Source organism: Prionailurus viverrinus, chromosome D3 (genome assembly GCF_022837055.1).
Source record: "Prionailurus viverrinus isolate Anna chromosome D3, UM_Priviv_1.0, whole genome shotgun sequence".
Classification (NCBI taxonomy): Eukaryota; Metazoa; Chordata; class Mammalia; order Carnivora; family Felidae; genus Prionailurus; species Prionailurus viverrinus.
The window spans coordinates 9712761-9727187 of NC_062572.1; the positions used below are offsets into that span (position 1 = coordinate 9712761).

Genomic DNA, 14427 nt, shown 5'->3' on the forward strand with positions numbered 1-14427 from the left:
CCAAGAAAGTTTATGGTATTGAGGTCAAGTTGAAAGGACAGGTATGTGTGTTGTGGACATGTGTACGTTTCCCCTGATTGAATAATCATGGTTACTGAACACTTAGGATCTTTCGGGCCCTGTGCTGAGGACACGTAACTACGTTTTCGCCTTTCATCCCTCCGGCAACTGTACGAACCAGGTATCGTAGTACCTCATCTTGCAGATGAGGAAACTGAGACTCAGGGAGGTCATGTTCACATTAAGTAGTAAGTATGAAACCAAGGTCCAACTCTGACATGCATGCCCTTAGCCACATGCTGTGCTGCCTCGTGACCAGGCCCTGTGGTCAAACAAGGATGTAGATATTCACATCTTTGTAATATCTTGACTTGGAATATTTGAAATTAGGAGGGAGGTGCCGTGTTTGTGTTCACATGTGTATACCCAGCACCTAGCACCGAGATCAGAATATAATTGCTGCTCAGTAAATATTTATTGAAGGCATGAATGGTTGCCATTTATGAAACTGTGTTTATAATTTCGTGTTCCAGGAGCAAGGAATGGAAACGCAGTATTTCCACTTAGGAGGGGTATTTTCAGAGCATTTGGGAGTTAATGTGAATAAGAATGTGGAGACATGCAGGGAGTGCTAAAATTGTCCAACAAGGGAAGTGATTGCAGCAAGATAGGGGTTTGCCAAATCATAAGCCCAAAGAATATCAACAAGTTGAAACCATGCCTGCATGGCAGACAGTCCATAGTAGAACCAAGCCTCCCATCGTGGAAATGGTGAAAAAAAATCCAGGAACGCATAAGGAAAGACCCTGGGAGGGGCGCCTGGGTGGCTCAGTCGGTTAAGCATCTGACTTCGGTTCAGGTCATGATCTCACGATTTGTGAGTTTGAGCCCCACATCAGGCTCTGTGTTGACAGCTCAGAGCCTGGAGCCTGATTCAGATTCTGTGTCTCCCTCTTTCTCTCTCCCTTCCTTGCTCTCTCTCTGTCTCTCTCAAAAATAAACATTAAAAAAAAAATTAAAAAAAAAAAAGAAAGACCCTGGGAGCTGAGGAGGGGAGGAGAGGGCTGGGATCAGGAGCCAGAATGTCTCCAGCAAGTCTAAGGGAGGTCGCTGCCCTTGACCTTAATTCTAAATTGACCCTGAGGTTTCTAGAGGATTATGTGGAGAAACGTGAATGTGTGTGGCATTCAGTGTTTGTCTTGAACTTATTTTCTCAGGATCTTGTAATAGAAAAGATAGCATCTGCTCTCTATCGGACACGAGTTACCTAACTGCCACTGAAAAGCAAATGCCAGCACGAGTCTCCCCAAGACAGAGAACCACCCCATCTGCTCCCTCACCCTTGGGGAAAGTAACATGTTCCAGGGATGCAGATTTCCCAGGTAACAGACCCCCAGTTCTTTCATCCATCAAAGCATCCTGTCTCCTTAAACTGGAGCTACTGAACACCATTTAACCTCTTGCCGGAGACTTTGGGCAGATTATGACTGTCCACTGCCATGGGGTGGAGGTGGCTTTGAAATAGTGCTCTGTCTTCACCTTGGTTAAGCCTCTTCCCTGGGGTCCCACCTCTGCTGTCCCTGCCCCAACTTCTAGGCACTCACCACACCACCCAAGTTTCTGGATGCGGCCAAGGATCGTGTAATCCTCTAACTCCTCAGCAGTTTTGGCGTCTGTACAGTAATCTGTCCCAAGTTCACAAAGGTACACGTCCAAGGATGTTTGCTGCAGCAGCATCGTTGGGAATAGTGGAAACTGTCCTGAAAGTGCACGCGTAGGAAATGGTTATGTAAACTGTGGAGGAATGCTGTGTTGCTTAAAATAATGGAGCCATCTGGTTGTGGAGTAATGTGAGAAAAGCAAGTTAAGAAATGGAGAGCCGATGATCTCCACACAGCATGGAGGCTCGCACGTGTGTCCTGTACTCTCTGCACCCCTAACACCAGCACAGCCGCCTGCACACGGCAGGGGTGGGATCCAGAGCCCCCTCTGCTGTCCTGCCCCCTCACTCTGCAGCCAGGGGGCCCTTTTGGTTCCTCCTATCCCCAACCTCTTCCGTCAGGCGCCCCCCTCAGGTGCCATCTGACTTCCCGGTCCGTTCCTCACTGTCGCCCGTTTGTTTCTGCTTCTCGCTTTGTATGTGGGCTTGTAGATGGTGTCTCTCCTCCACAGGACTTTTTAGCTCAAGGAGCCAGGATGCTTTTTCACTCAGTGCTCAGCATGGTGATGGCACTCTGTTAAAACTTTCGACTGCGTGGATGATGAATCCCAACTTACACAAAACGAAGGGAGATGTGTCTGTTAAAATGTGTAGAAAATAAAGCATGTTGATGGAAAAGCTCTATGAGTTTTGCCAGCAGTCCAGATTCAAAGTGTCAGCTCCTAATGTCACTGGGATATCACTCTGCCTATTGCTCTGCTTCTAGAAACTCGCATAAGGAAGTGTGAGCTGGGAGGGCCCCATCCCCCATCCCCACCCCCCAGGCTTAATAGTTAACCCTGTTAGAGAAGTGAAGCTTTGGGTTTTGGGCCAGGAGGTTATGAAACATTTGGCCTGATGTCTGCCCTCATGCTTACATAAATGAAATTGCTGTGAGGCTCTCCTCCCTTGAAGCAAAACTATGGTAGAGGCCCATCCGTCCTCATTGGAGGGCAGGTCCGGGAGGCCACGGACGTCTGGCTCTAGGAGGAGGGAAATGGGAATTCTAAACAGAAGGAAGATTCTAGGTTCCTGCTAGGCAGGTTCCGGCTTATTTGATCAGTTAGAAGGCAGGATGGATTGTTGAAAATTCAACAGCGGAAAGTGACCCAGCAAATTCAGGGCTTTGAAAGGCAAACAGGTGCCAGGGAGTGGTCTTCCCAGGGTCCTAGTCTAAGATTCGGGGGACAGGGAGGAGGGGGTGAGGACTAGGAGAGCAGCTGACTGGCCCACTCTCTGCTTTCTACTTCCTGATCTTTGCAAAATGACAATTAAAACTTTTTCAGGACAAACTAATTTAGTATGCCGCGGTACAGGAAATAATACAAATCCCAAAAATCTTTAACCTGAGAGTACCACAGGATCTAGAGTAATGTTGCAGTGACTGCTGTGGTAAGATCCACTGTGTGCGGGCTCCTGGCTTAGGGGCTTTACACCCCTTGATGCATTTAATCCTCACATCCGCCCCCACACACCTTCTCCCCAGGGACCCATGAAGCAATCTGGAAGCCCAAGGTCACAGCAGATGAGGGGCAGAGCCGAGATTCGAGATTCTGTGTGGCTTAGAGGTTGGTGCATTTTATACCACCCAGAATAAAACCTCAAAATCAAACCCGCTGTTGGCCAGTATGTAAACCGTGAAGATGGAGATTAAGAAACAAGAGTTCTGGCCTCCTTGAAGGCAGACCTGGGCTCTGACTGGAGGAAGCCGGTTCTCAGGGAAGCACTTATGCAGGGCGTGGCCAGCCGTGGCCGTGTCCAACTTGAACTCACAGTCACCCAGAATTCTTTTTGCCACATTCCTTCCCTCCACTGGAAACTACCCATTGCCTGCTTCTCGGCAATAAAGGTCTCAATTCCCTCCAGATTAACGATCAACCAACTAATGCAAAACCAACCACACGAACATACTTCCAGAGACTCCAGCTGATGTTTACCTATGTGCTCCTGCCAGATGCCAAGAGCCTCTTACTTAGGTACACAGCTGCAGATTCCACCAAAAGACCAAATTTGAGCCTGGGAACGTGACCCCTGGTGGACCTTTCCTAACCGGCTCCTTCCTGCGCCCACTCCCACCGGCACCAGCATTGCACGCTTAACTCCATGTGAAGCTCGGTGCATATGCTTGAAGCCCTCACGTGCCTCGTGATGAGGGCCAATGCAATGATTCCCACTCCGCAGACGAGGAAGCAAAAGCAATGCCTTGCCCCGTGCGACACAACAAGGATCAAAAGAGCCCAGATTCAGGGCGCCTGGGTGGCTCAGTCGGTTGAGTGCCCGACTTTGGCTCAGGTCATGATCTCACCGTTCCTGAGTTTGAGCCCGGCACCAGGCTCTGTGCTGACAGCTCAGAGCCTGGAACCTGTTTCAGATTCTATGTCTCCCTCTCTGTCTGTGCCCCTCCCCCGCTCATGCTCTGTCTCTCTCCCTCAAAAAAAAAAAAAAAAAAAAAAGTTAAAAAAAAAAAAAGCCCGGATTCATCCGGTGCTCATCCTGACCCTGCTCTTGACCACAAGGTTGGGCCAGACCTCCCTGGAGCCTACTGGTCCTGAAATCTCTGGCCCTGGCACGAACCAGACTCCACGCTTTGCTTAGTGGCCTGGTCTCGTTTGTGGTCCTGGACTGTGGCCCAGAGTAACTGGAGATGACTCCCCAGGGTCCTAAGCCAGGCCATTTTGGGATGCTGGGGCCAAGGAGAGCCCTTGAGGAAGGAAGGCACAGTGGCCTTGGACTGACGGTCACCCTGAGTGTGACATTTACGCAGTCCTGGGAAAGTGACAAAATACCCCCTCCCCTCACCAGACCAGTTTCCCCAGCCTGCAGGAGAACAACAGCTTGCTGGCAGATTTCTTCCCTTTTATCCCCTGAAGCCATCAGCTGGCTCTTAGAAGCAGAGAGAAAATTCTGGCACTTAATTAAGCAGCTTTGGGCAAGGGTCCTTTCTCTGAGTGAATGGAGAGGCTTCCATCTCCCTGCCATTGACTTCATAAAACCATGTGGTCTTTCTCCACTTGGTTGCTGTTAGACCTCCCAACGGCGAAAACAGAAAACAGCGGTTGCTGCCAGGCTGCTGCCAGGCGCTGAACTGAGGGCTTCGCAGGACCCACACTCCTTCTCTGACCCCATCTCCTAGCACTTCTTCTTGGTTCACCAGTAACTCTGGCCACTTTTGTTTTTTCTCAAAGGCACCAGACTTATTCTTACCCAGGGCCTTTGCACTTGCAGTTCCTACTGCCTGGACTGCTTATCCTCCCATTCTTCCTGCCGCTGCCTCCTTTTCATCAGTCAGGGCTCCAGTGAAATATCTGCTCCTTAGACCCACCCGACCATCCCAGCCGAAGTTCCCTATCTTCCCCCACTTCAGGACCCTCTCTGTATCCTCATTTTCTCCTGTGCACCTACCACTGCAATCTGAGGTTGCCTTGTGTATCTGATTGCTTCTCTACTGTCTGTGCCCACCAGAACACCAGCTCCCATGAGAGAGAGGTCCTTACTGGGTTGGGTTTCCACTGTGTCCTCAGCCTTAGAGCAGGGCCCATTGTTGGTGTTCACTAAATATTTACTGAATAACAGCCCTGTGCCGTAGTGTGGTAGAGGAAACATGGTTGCAAATTCTTTGCTGCTCCTCTCAAGGTGAAGGCTCCTTCCCCTCCCCAAGGTCCGGACTGGGCCTGTGACTCACACTGCCCAGTGGAGTTTGGTGGCAGAAACGAGGCCTTGTGAGCGCAGAGCCCTCCTGCACACCCAGTCCCGGGTACCTTTGCCCTGCAAGCCCCTATGTGAGCCCAGCTGAGCCCTGTGCAGCTGAGCTCAGTCAGTGGGCATGACTGTAAGAAAGTAACAAGTCGTGTGAGCCACTTGAGTTGTGAGATGTGACCCAACAATGGAGACAGATAACTGATAAGGTAGGAGTGCATTCCCTTCATTTCCCAGATCAGGGAAACCAAGGCCAAGAACTCACCCCAAGTCCCTTGGCAGAGTGGGCATTCCAACTTGGTGGTCCCCAAGGCTGGGCTTTAAACCTCACGCCACATCACTCTGAGAGGCTAATTCAGGTTTGTTCTGATGTTTTTGCTTTTTTAAAATTGCTGGTTCTCAGCACTGGGTTGAGAGCTGGTCCTGAGAACTTTCTTCCTTCTCTCTGTAGATCTTCATAAACAATGAGTGGCACGATGCTGTCAGCAGGAAAACATTCCCCACCGTCAATCCATCCACTGGAGAAGTCATCTGTCAGGTAGCTGAAGGAGACAAGGTGAGAATTGGTGACTTACCCTCAGGGCATGGGTGGGCAAGGATGGCTTATTATTTTTAAGTTAGACAGCAAGGAAACAGGGTCAAGGAGCAGAGGCAGAGAGAGAGAGAGAGAGAGAGAGAGAGAGAGAGAGAGAGAGAGAGTCTCAAGCAGGCTCCACACTCAGCGCAGAGCTCAACGCAGGGCTCAGTCCCATAACCCTGGGATCATTACCCGAGCCAAAACCAAGAGCTGGACGCTCAACCAACTGAGCCACCCAGGCATCCCTAAGTATATTTAATATTAATGAAAACCATGCTCCCAGCCTCCTGATATACATTTCCCTATATGAAAAATGCTAGCTGTGTTATTTTACAGCTTCCCCAAGAAGGGGGAAGCTGGTTAAACCTTCACTTGGGGGACATTGCCAGTCATCTCAGAAGGGATGGTTATTGGCTGCGCTTGCTTTCTTAGCAGGAGGGGGGAAATGATCAAATTCTAAGCACTGGCCCCTGAATGACTCTCTCCAGAACACTTTTGGGGACTCTGAAATGAAAATACAGAAACAGTTGGGGTGCCTGGGTGGCTCAGTCAGTTAAGCATCTGACTCTTGGTTTTGGCTCAAGTCACGATCTCACGGTTTGTGAGTTTGAGTCCCACATTGGGCTCTGTGCTGATAGCATGGAGCCTGCTTGGGATGCTCTCTCTCCCTCTCTCTCTGCCTTTCTCCCACTCTCAAGGTAAAAAACATTAAAAAAAATGAAGATGCAGATCTAAAATATTCATATACTCTCTTAAAAAAATAAAAAAAGAAAATACAGAAACGGAAACTGTCAGGGTCCTCATTTCCTCCATGACTCTGGAAGGGAGAGTCTGAAGCTTGTCAGGCAGAGAGCCCTCCGTGGTGGGGAGGGACTGTTTGGGGCAGGTTTCCACACAGGCATTGACTGAAGCCCCCTGGGTGTTGCTTGGCAGCAGGGCGCGTGGTAATTGGAGGCAGTTTTCACCGAGAAGGCCTGAGCTGCCCTGGTGGGTGTTTTCCAGGAAGATGTGGACAAGGCAGTAAAGGCTGCCCGGGACGCCTTCCAGTGGGGCTCACCCTGGCGCCGCATGGACGCATCCGATAGGGGCCGCCTGCTGAACCGCCTGGCTGATCTGATTGAGCGGGACCGGACCTACCTGGCAGTGAGTTCTCAGCTCCCTCCTCTCTCATCCCACATGGTGAATGGGCTTCTCACGGACAGCTGGGAAGGGGGTTGCATTGCTGACATGTAACTGGTCAGAATGGCATAGGCTGGACACCTTTGGGATACACCCCTGTACCACCCCTGTACCAACCAGCCTCTCAGTGTCTCCTATGATGGCTAAGAAAGGAGGAGACTGGGAGAGGGAGAGGGGAGCCACAGGGGAGCCTTCCCAGAGACCCCCAGGGATGGACATTGTTCTCACAGCCCCTCCGTATGGCAGGCCTTCTTTCTGGCTGCCAGAGCAGAAGAAACCAGGAGGCAACATCCTTGCCTCTCCCCAGTCCAATCTGCAAAGAGCAGCCAAAGTGAACCTTCTAGAAAGTAAATTATACCATGGTCTCAAGCCTTCCATGGCATCCTCTATATCCTTAGGATAAACTCCTGTTCTCTCAACATGGTCTACAAGGCCCTGCTGGGTCTGACTCCGTCTCCCAACTCATGCTGGACTATGGGCACCGCCACCCCACCCCCCTGCCCCCCCAGCTCAGCTCACCAGCCTTCCCTCAACTTCCCGACTGCTAGGCTTCTTTGAGGCATCAGGGCCTTTGCACATGCTGTTCCTTCTGCTTGGGGTGCTCTTCCCTTTGTCATCAGTTGTACCTTTCCCGTTGCCTAGTTACCTCCTACATGTCCTTCCAGTTTCACCCTAAAGGGTGCTTCTCAGACTGGGCTGGGCATCCTGATTTCCCCTTTCTAGCTTGTGATTGATGATTCGAACCATTACCCACTGGCACTTTGCTCTCTCAGCTCCCATGTGGGTCTCTTATTCCCAGCAAGGGCTCAGGTGTGGCTTACAGCAGAACCTGGAAACGTGTGCTTGTTGGTGCACCATTCCCTCCCCACCCCTCACTTTCCTGTCTTTGGAGAGGGAGAGGCGATGGGCCAGAAATGCCACGGCATTCCATGGCACAAAGCGGCCGTCAGCCCTGATCCATGCTGAGCTTCAGTGCCGGTCGTCCCCTACTGCGAGTGCTGTAAGGCAGTCCTGTGCCTGCAGTTCTGTGCTCATCGTTCTCTCTTCTCAGGCCTTGGAGACGCTGGATAACGGCAAGCCCTACGTCATCTCCTACCTGGTGGATTTGGACATGGTCCTTAAATGCCTCCGGTATGGGCTCGGGCTTCCTGTTCTTTGCTCTGGCTGTGCCCCAGGGGAGCAAGTCTTGTGGGGGGAGAAAAAATAATAATGTGTAAAAGGATCACAGGAGTTGGAGAAACATGTTCTATGAGACTCTGTCTTATGAGAAAATCCCTCGATTTCAAAACTGTAATTTACTCATAAGCATTTTCTCTTCCTTCTTGAGGCAGTTTTGGTAATTTGTACGTTAGTTGGAATTTGCCCATTTTATGTAGGTTATCTTGTTTGTTGGCTACAATTGTTCACATTCTCTTACACATTCTCTTATCTTACGATGTCCCTGCTTTCATTTGTGATTTCAGTTGTTTGTGTCTTCTACCTTTTTTTCTTAGTCTAGCAAATGCTTTGTCAGTTTGGTGACTTCTGGAAAGAACCCACTTTTGGTTTTGTTGATTTCCTCTGTTGTTTTCCTGTTCTTGATTTCATCTGTCTCTGTTCTGGTCTTTATTATTTCCTTCTTGCTGGCTTTGGGTTTAGTTTAATCAAACATCCTAATGACCAAGAAATGCAGGCTGAGGAATAAGAGCTTTGTGAGGGTCCTTTGGGTTGTAGCTTAACAAGTAGACTCAGCCTACCTTGGGCACTGTGGAGAGTTGGGGGTCTTGAATCCAGAAGGTCGCTGAGCATCACCACGGCGCATCTTGGCCCTCTTGCTTCATCCTTCTCTCGATTACCTCTCGCCTCCTTCAGGGCCAGTCTGTGTGCTGGAGGCCGGCTTTCCGCACCTGGGCTTGCTTCCGTATGCGTGATCCTACCAGACTACACTGCAATCCCTTAGTCCAAATGCCGAATTCCTGCCAAGTGCCAAAGTCTAATGCCAGACTCAGGGGCCAGATGCCACCCTGATTGGCTGGCCTTGAATCTGATCAGTTGTGGTCCGGGTGGACAGATCATTGTGCACGGGGGGACTACTCCCCCTATGACGCTGGGGACAAAGAGGGGAAGAAGCAGTGCCAGAAAAGTGGGGGTTGTACAACATGATGGGTTCTCAACCAGGGTAGTCACATCTCCCAGGTGACAGCTGGCAATGTCTGGAGACATTTTTGGTTGTCACAGCATGGGGGGAAGGGTGCTACTGGCATCTAGCGCGCAGCGGCCAGGGATGCTGCTAAAAATCCTACAGTGCACAGCACAGCCTGCACATCAAAGAATTTTCCAGTCCCAAATGACAGGAGTGGCAAGATTAGAACACTCTGCAAGGGTGTCCCAGAGAGAGCAGCCTGCTGAAGCTTGGGCAGAGTCCCATGCCTTCCTGATTTTAGGGATATGCCTTTGTGCTGATTAAGTAACCGTTCTGAGGCCTGAAAACCCATGTAATACAGGCTAGTGGGAAGGGAGCGGCCGTGCCTTCCCTTGTATAGATTGGTAACTCCCTGGCTGCGTTTCTCCCCAGGTTCACAGACCTGTGTTCAAAGCCAGGTCAGCCTGGGGCTCAGATTCTCCCTGGCAGTCACATTTATTTCAAAACTCTTCCTGTTACCGCACATTCCATCTTTCCCCTTCTCTCGTTTTTCCTACTGCCCTGAAAACTTAATCATTATGTACTGGAAACACACTGCTCCTTTCTCCCCCACTCTAATCTGCTGGGCTTTTCTGTCCCCTGTGTCCCTGTGCATCTAGGTGGTAAACTTTCCAAGAGGTTGGGCCAGTTGAGGATTTGTTTCTGGTGGCTGTTCCCCCAGCCTTAGTTTGGGGCTCTGCACACAGGAAGTACCAGCTGTTGGATAGGTTTGCACTTCTCTACCAGATTCAGTCCATGGCTCTCATGCTAATCTGTGGTGCTGGGCTGGTTTATTTCTTAAAAATACAGATTCCTGGGACTCCCCAGCACTCCAGATTGAGTAGGTTGGAAGTGGGTGCCGGGAATGTGGTGTTTTTTACAAGCAACCTAGGTGATTCTGAGGTTTAGAGGTTAGTTACCCAGAGTGGATTACTGTGCCCCTTGAAGCTATTTAAGTGTTTCTGGAAATAAGCCAAGAGTAAGAGCAATTACCAGAAAGACTTAATTGGGTCTGAATCTTCTCTTTCTGCCAAGGTTCACAGGGGTCCCTGACTGTCATTGATTAAGCTTGGATTTTTCTTTTTTTTTAAGTTATTATGCTGGCTGGGCTGATAAGTACCATGGGAAAACCATTCCCATCGATGGGGACTTCTTCAGTTATACCCGCCATGAACCTGTCGGGGTGTGCGGGCAGATCATTCCGGTGAGTGCCAGCTTCATAATAAACAAATGAAGGTTTATCAGGAATGCCTTGAGATGCAGTGATCCCAACAGGCTAATTACAAAGGCGGGGTGTCTGCGGGGTGATGTCAGAGGGTGGCCTGGGTGGTGGCTAAGAACACAGGCTTTAAAAAGCCAACCAGCACTGCCATCCGTGGCAAATCCTTTATCCCAAGACTCGGTTTCCTTACCTGAAAAGCGGAAGGGACACTGGGGACATGATACAACAACTCAGCACAGAGCCTAGTATGGAGAAAGCTCTAATGAGCATGAGTCACTGTGTTCTGGTCCACCTGCTGTGTCCATCCATCTGAAACTCACAATTGAGTCGTGGGGGTAGCACCAGGGGCTCAGAGATGCCAGTGCTGCTTCCATGACCTGGGCTACCGCTTTCACGGGCCGCTGCAGCCCTCAGCTGAGGTTCCAGGAGCGGCTGTTTTTTCTTGCAGTGGAACTTCCCGCTCCTGATGCAAGCCTGGAAACTGGGCCCAGCCCTGGCGACCGGAAACGTGGTTGTGATGAAGGTGGCTGAGCAGACTCCACTCACCGCCCTCTACGTGGCCAACCTCATTAAGGAGGTGTGTGGTTTATGTCTGTCTTGACCTCTGAATGCCCTTGTACAGACTTGCTCCTGCGGGGGGAGCTTAGGAGGGCGGGTATTTGTAGAGCAGGGACCAAGCCCTCCCCAACCCCCACACCTCATCACAGATCAGCCAAAATGGCCCCTGTCACCTTATATCTATGGTACAGTTTCACTGCCAGACCCCTTTGAAGAATGAAAATTTTTCTAAGTGAATGCCACTGAGAAGAGGCAATAGCCACAGGGAACCCCCAATAGCAGGTTCTCTGCCGTGCCATTTGGAATTCCTGAGCAGTACCCCACAAGACTGGCATCTGCTTACTCGGGTACCAGGCAGGCTGCTTTAGTCTCTCTGGGAGGGGTGTGTGTCCTTCTGTCCAAACCCTTTGGAGCAGGAGAATGATTCCAAGTGTCCCTGGCTGTTTGCATACAGGCTGGCTTTCCCCCTGGTGTGGTCAATATTATCCCTGGATTTGGCCCCACAGCTGGGGCTGCCATCGCCTCCCATCAGGATGTGGACAAAGTAGCCTTCACGGGCTCCACTGAGGTAAGACATCACCAGGATCTCAAGCATGTGGTACATTTGGCCCAAGTTCCCACTGCCCTCAAGGATGCAGCATTGAAGATTAGCCTCTGGGTGATGCATGGTGGGGGGTCCCCCAAGACTGCCTCTGAGTAGCTTGAGCGAGGGCAGTGACTGTCAGAGTGGAGCCCTTCGTGGGTTGGTTGACGCTCTGGATGGTGTTTCAGGGCCAGCATCATGCATGGAATAAAGACACCGAGACCGTCTAGACTTCGTGACTGCCTGCCCAGCCCCTCAGCTGTGTCAGGCTCCTTGACCAGCACTGCCCTGACAGTTACAGAGCATGGGCTTCAGAAAGACAGGAGTTCCAATCCCAGCCTCACCATTGTGACATGGGGTGATTCACTGAATGTCTTTGGGGCTCCGTTTGTTGTCTTTAAAATGAGGATGGCAATATCTAGGCGGTAGAGGCGGTTTGTATGGTGTAGTGGGGAAGATAATGTGCTTCGGAGTCTTACTGTTCCAGTAGCACTTGCCAGCTGTGTGATCATCGGCAAGTCACTTAGTCTCCCACGGCCTCTGCCTCATCTGTAAAATGGGGGGGAGAATGGCACCCATCTCCTAGGATGGGAACCAGTAAGATGAAGTTTATCAAGTGCTGGGCAAAGGTCTGGCTCAGAGCAAGTGCTCAATAAGTGAATGAATGAATGAGTGAATGAATGAGCAAGGGGATTATGCTGCTCTGTGCCAGGCCCTGGAGAAGCAGGGTGTCTGGGGATTCCCTACACATCGTCTCCTTCGAAGCAGGGACCGAATTCCTTCTAAAGAGGAACTTTTTCCTCTCCTTGAATTCTTGGGAGGGTTCAGTGCATGACTTCAGAGAAGGCACACTGAATAATGTAATGAACATGCTCTTCAGACAGTTCCCCCTGAGAAAAAGACACCTTCAAATATTCAATCTGTACGCAGTGATGGCAATGCCAGGAGGGCAGAAATGATGCCGAGGTAATATGGTCCCGGTTCTTTGTTTGCTTTGTGCCTACATTTATGTGTGCCTACATTTATGCCTCAATCTTGAGAATCTTGCAGAGGGGACGGTTTCCTGACAGAGATGCATGTGTTCATTCAAATAGGTTCAGGGCGGCTTTGTGCCAGGCTCTGGGAATAAGGAGGTGAGAAGTATCCCACCCTTGCCCTCACCGAGTGTGCCATGGGCTGGGGGACCACCCTCGCAACACTGTGGGAAGGAGACAGGATAATGGTTCGAACTGGTGATGGATTCACGCTGCCCAAGTGTGAGTTCTAATGCCACATTTACCACTTTGGGCAAGTGACTTGACCACTCTGAGCCGTAGCGCCCACATTTCTAAATCAAGGAAAAGAGTCCTGTCTATCTTTGAGGTCACTGCGAGGATTGAACTTACAAACACAAAGCACTCAGCACAGTGTCTGGTTTGTAGGCAGTGCTCAGCATGTAGAAGCCACACAGTAGTGACTCTGCTCATGCGGTCCTAGTCACTGTCATCTTAGGAGCTCAGAGGCATGGGGCAGCAGGGGTAAGTGAATAGATTTGGTGAAATTCTCCTGGTCTCTTGTAATCCAGCTGCTCCCTCAAGTTGTGGGATCCTTCGGCCTGTGTCCAGGAGAGCATGTGGTTCTTTTTTTCCTGCTATCGAGAGCTTGTCTGGGTCTCTGCTTCCGCACAGGTTGGCCACCTGATCCAGATTGCTGCAGGGAGCAGTAACCTCAAGAGAGTGACCCTGGAGCTGGGGGGAAAGAGCCCCAATATCATTATGTCAGATGCAGACAGTAAGTCTTCTGGGAGGAGTAGGTGTGGGGTGAAGGCAGCCGCTGGCTGTCCATACTGTGGTTCCAGTCACTTCTATGAGCGTCAGCACCCACTGGACTCGGTTTCTGGCCCCCGGGCCTCAGGATCAAAGTCAGAGTCTACAGTGTGGCCCTCCAGCCCGCATGACCCGGTTTCTCCCTGGCTTCTCCCCTCTTTGCTCCGTCACCCAGCCGAGCTGGGCTGCTCCGTTTCCAACCCTACTGCACACTTTCTCTTGGGCCAGACTGCTCTTCCTCCATTTCCTCCCTTTTCCTGGTCCTGCCTGGCGCCCCGATTTGCCTTCCCCGAGTGCTGTAGGCTGGCTGGGTCAGTCCTCCCACCGCCCTCGTCTGTTACCACGAAGGGCTGTGACTGCCACTCTTTCTGTGACTGTGTGCTGGGTGTCCACACCCCAAGAAGGGAGAGATCAGGTCTGTCTTGTGGGCACAGGGTCCTATTGGTGGTGTGAACGGGTTAAGGGGGTAGGCAGCCCCTGGGGCAAGGTTTGTCCTCTGTCTCTTCTCATGGTTGCCTTTCTGCCCCCCCAGTGAACTGGGCCGTGGAGCAGGCCCACTTTGCCCTGTTCTTCAACCAGGGCCAGTGCTGCTGTGCGGGCTCCCGGACCTTTGTGCAAGAAGATGTTTATGCTGAGTTTGTGGAGCGGAGTGTCGCCCGGGCCAAGTCTCGTGTAGTTGGGAACCCCTTTGACAGCCAGACAGAGCAGGGGCCACAGGTGAGCCCAGCTGCTACAGGTGGGTCAGGGTGTCCAGAGTTAGCATGGAGAAGCAGCAAAGGTCTCAAATTCAGAGGCAGGCAACCTTGGCTTCAAGTCTCAGTTCTGCCATGTACCAGCTGTGTGTCCCTGGGAAGCCACATACCCTCTGAGCCACTGTTTGCTCATCCATAACGACCACCTTTCCTGACTCACAGGCTGGCTTTGAAGTGGAAATCAGTAATAGAAAG

At 51.0% G+C, this 14427-nt stretch overlaps 2 protein-coding genes across 3 annotated transcripts in view; one reads left to right on the forward strand and one right to left on the reverse strand.

The window, feature by feature from the left end:
• Positions 1 to 5840, reverse strand: part of BRAP (BRCA1 associated protein) — a 107409-nt gene extending 101569 nt beyond the window's left edge. Inside the window, exon 1 of the mRNA XM_047827366.1 lies at positions 5661 to 5840. Within this exon, the coding sequence (XP_047683322.1) occupies positions 5661 to 5686 (26 nt within the window). The 5' untranslated portion in view covers positions 5687 to 5840. The remainder of the gene's footprint in view (positions 1 to 5660) is intronic.
• ALDH2 (aldehyde dehydrogenase 2 family member) overlaps positions 1 to 14427 on the forward strand; it is a 28343-nt gene that overhangs the window by 5591 nt on the left and 8325 nt on the right. The window contains exons 2-9 of one of the 2 annotated variants that reach the window (XM_047827368.1): positions 5847 to 5951; positions 6975 to 7115; positions 8203 to 8282; positions 10405 to 10516; positions 10983 to 11111; positions 11547 to 11660; positions 13343 to 13445; positions 14013 to 14197. In XM_047827368.1, the coding sequence (XP_047683324.1) occupies positions 5847 to 5951; positions 6975 to 7115; positions 8203 to 8282; positions 10405 to 10516; positions 10983 to 11111; positions 11547 to 11660; positions 13343 to 13445; positions 14013 to 14197 (969 nt within the window). The remainder of the gene's footprint in view (positions 1 to 5846; positions 5952 to 6974; positions 7116 to 8202; positions 8283 to 10404; positions 10517 to 10982; positions 11112 to 11546; positions 11661 to 13342; positions 13446 to 14012; positions 14198 to 14427) is intronic. The other variant, XM_047827370.1, reaches the window with a different exon arrangement.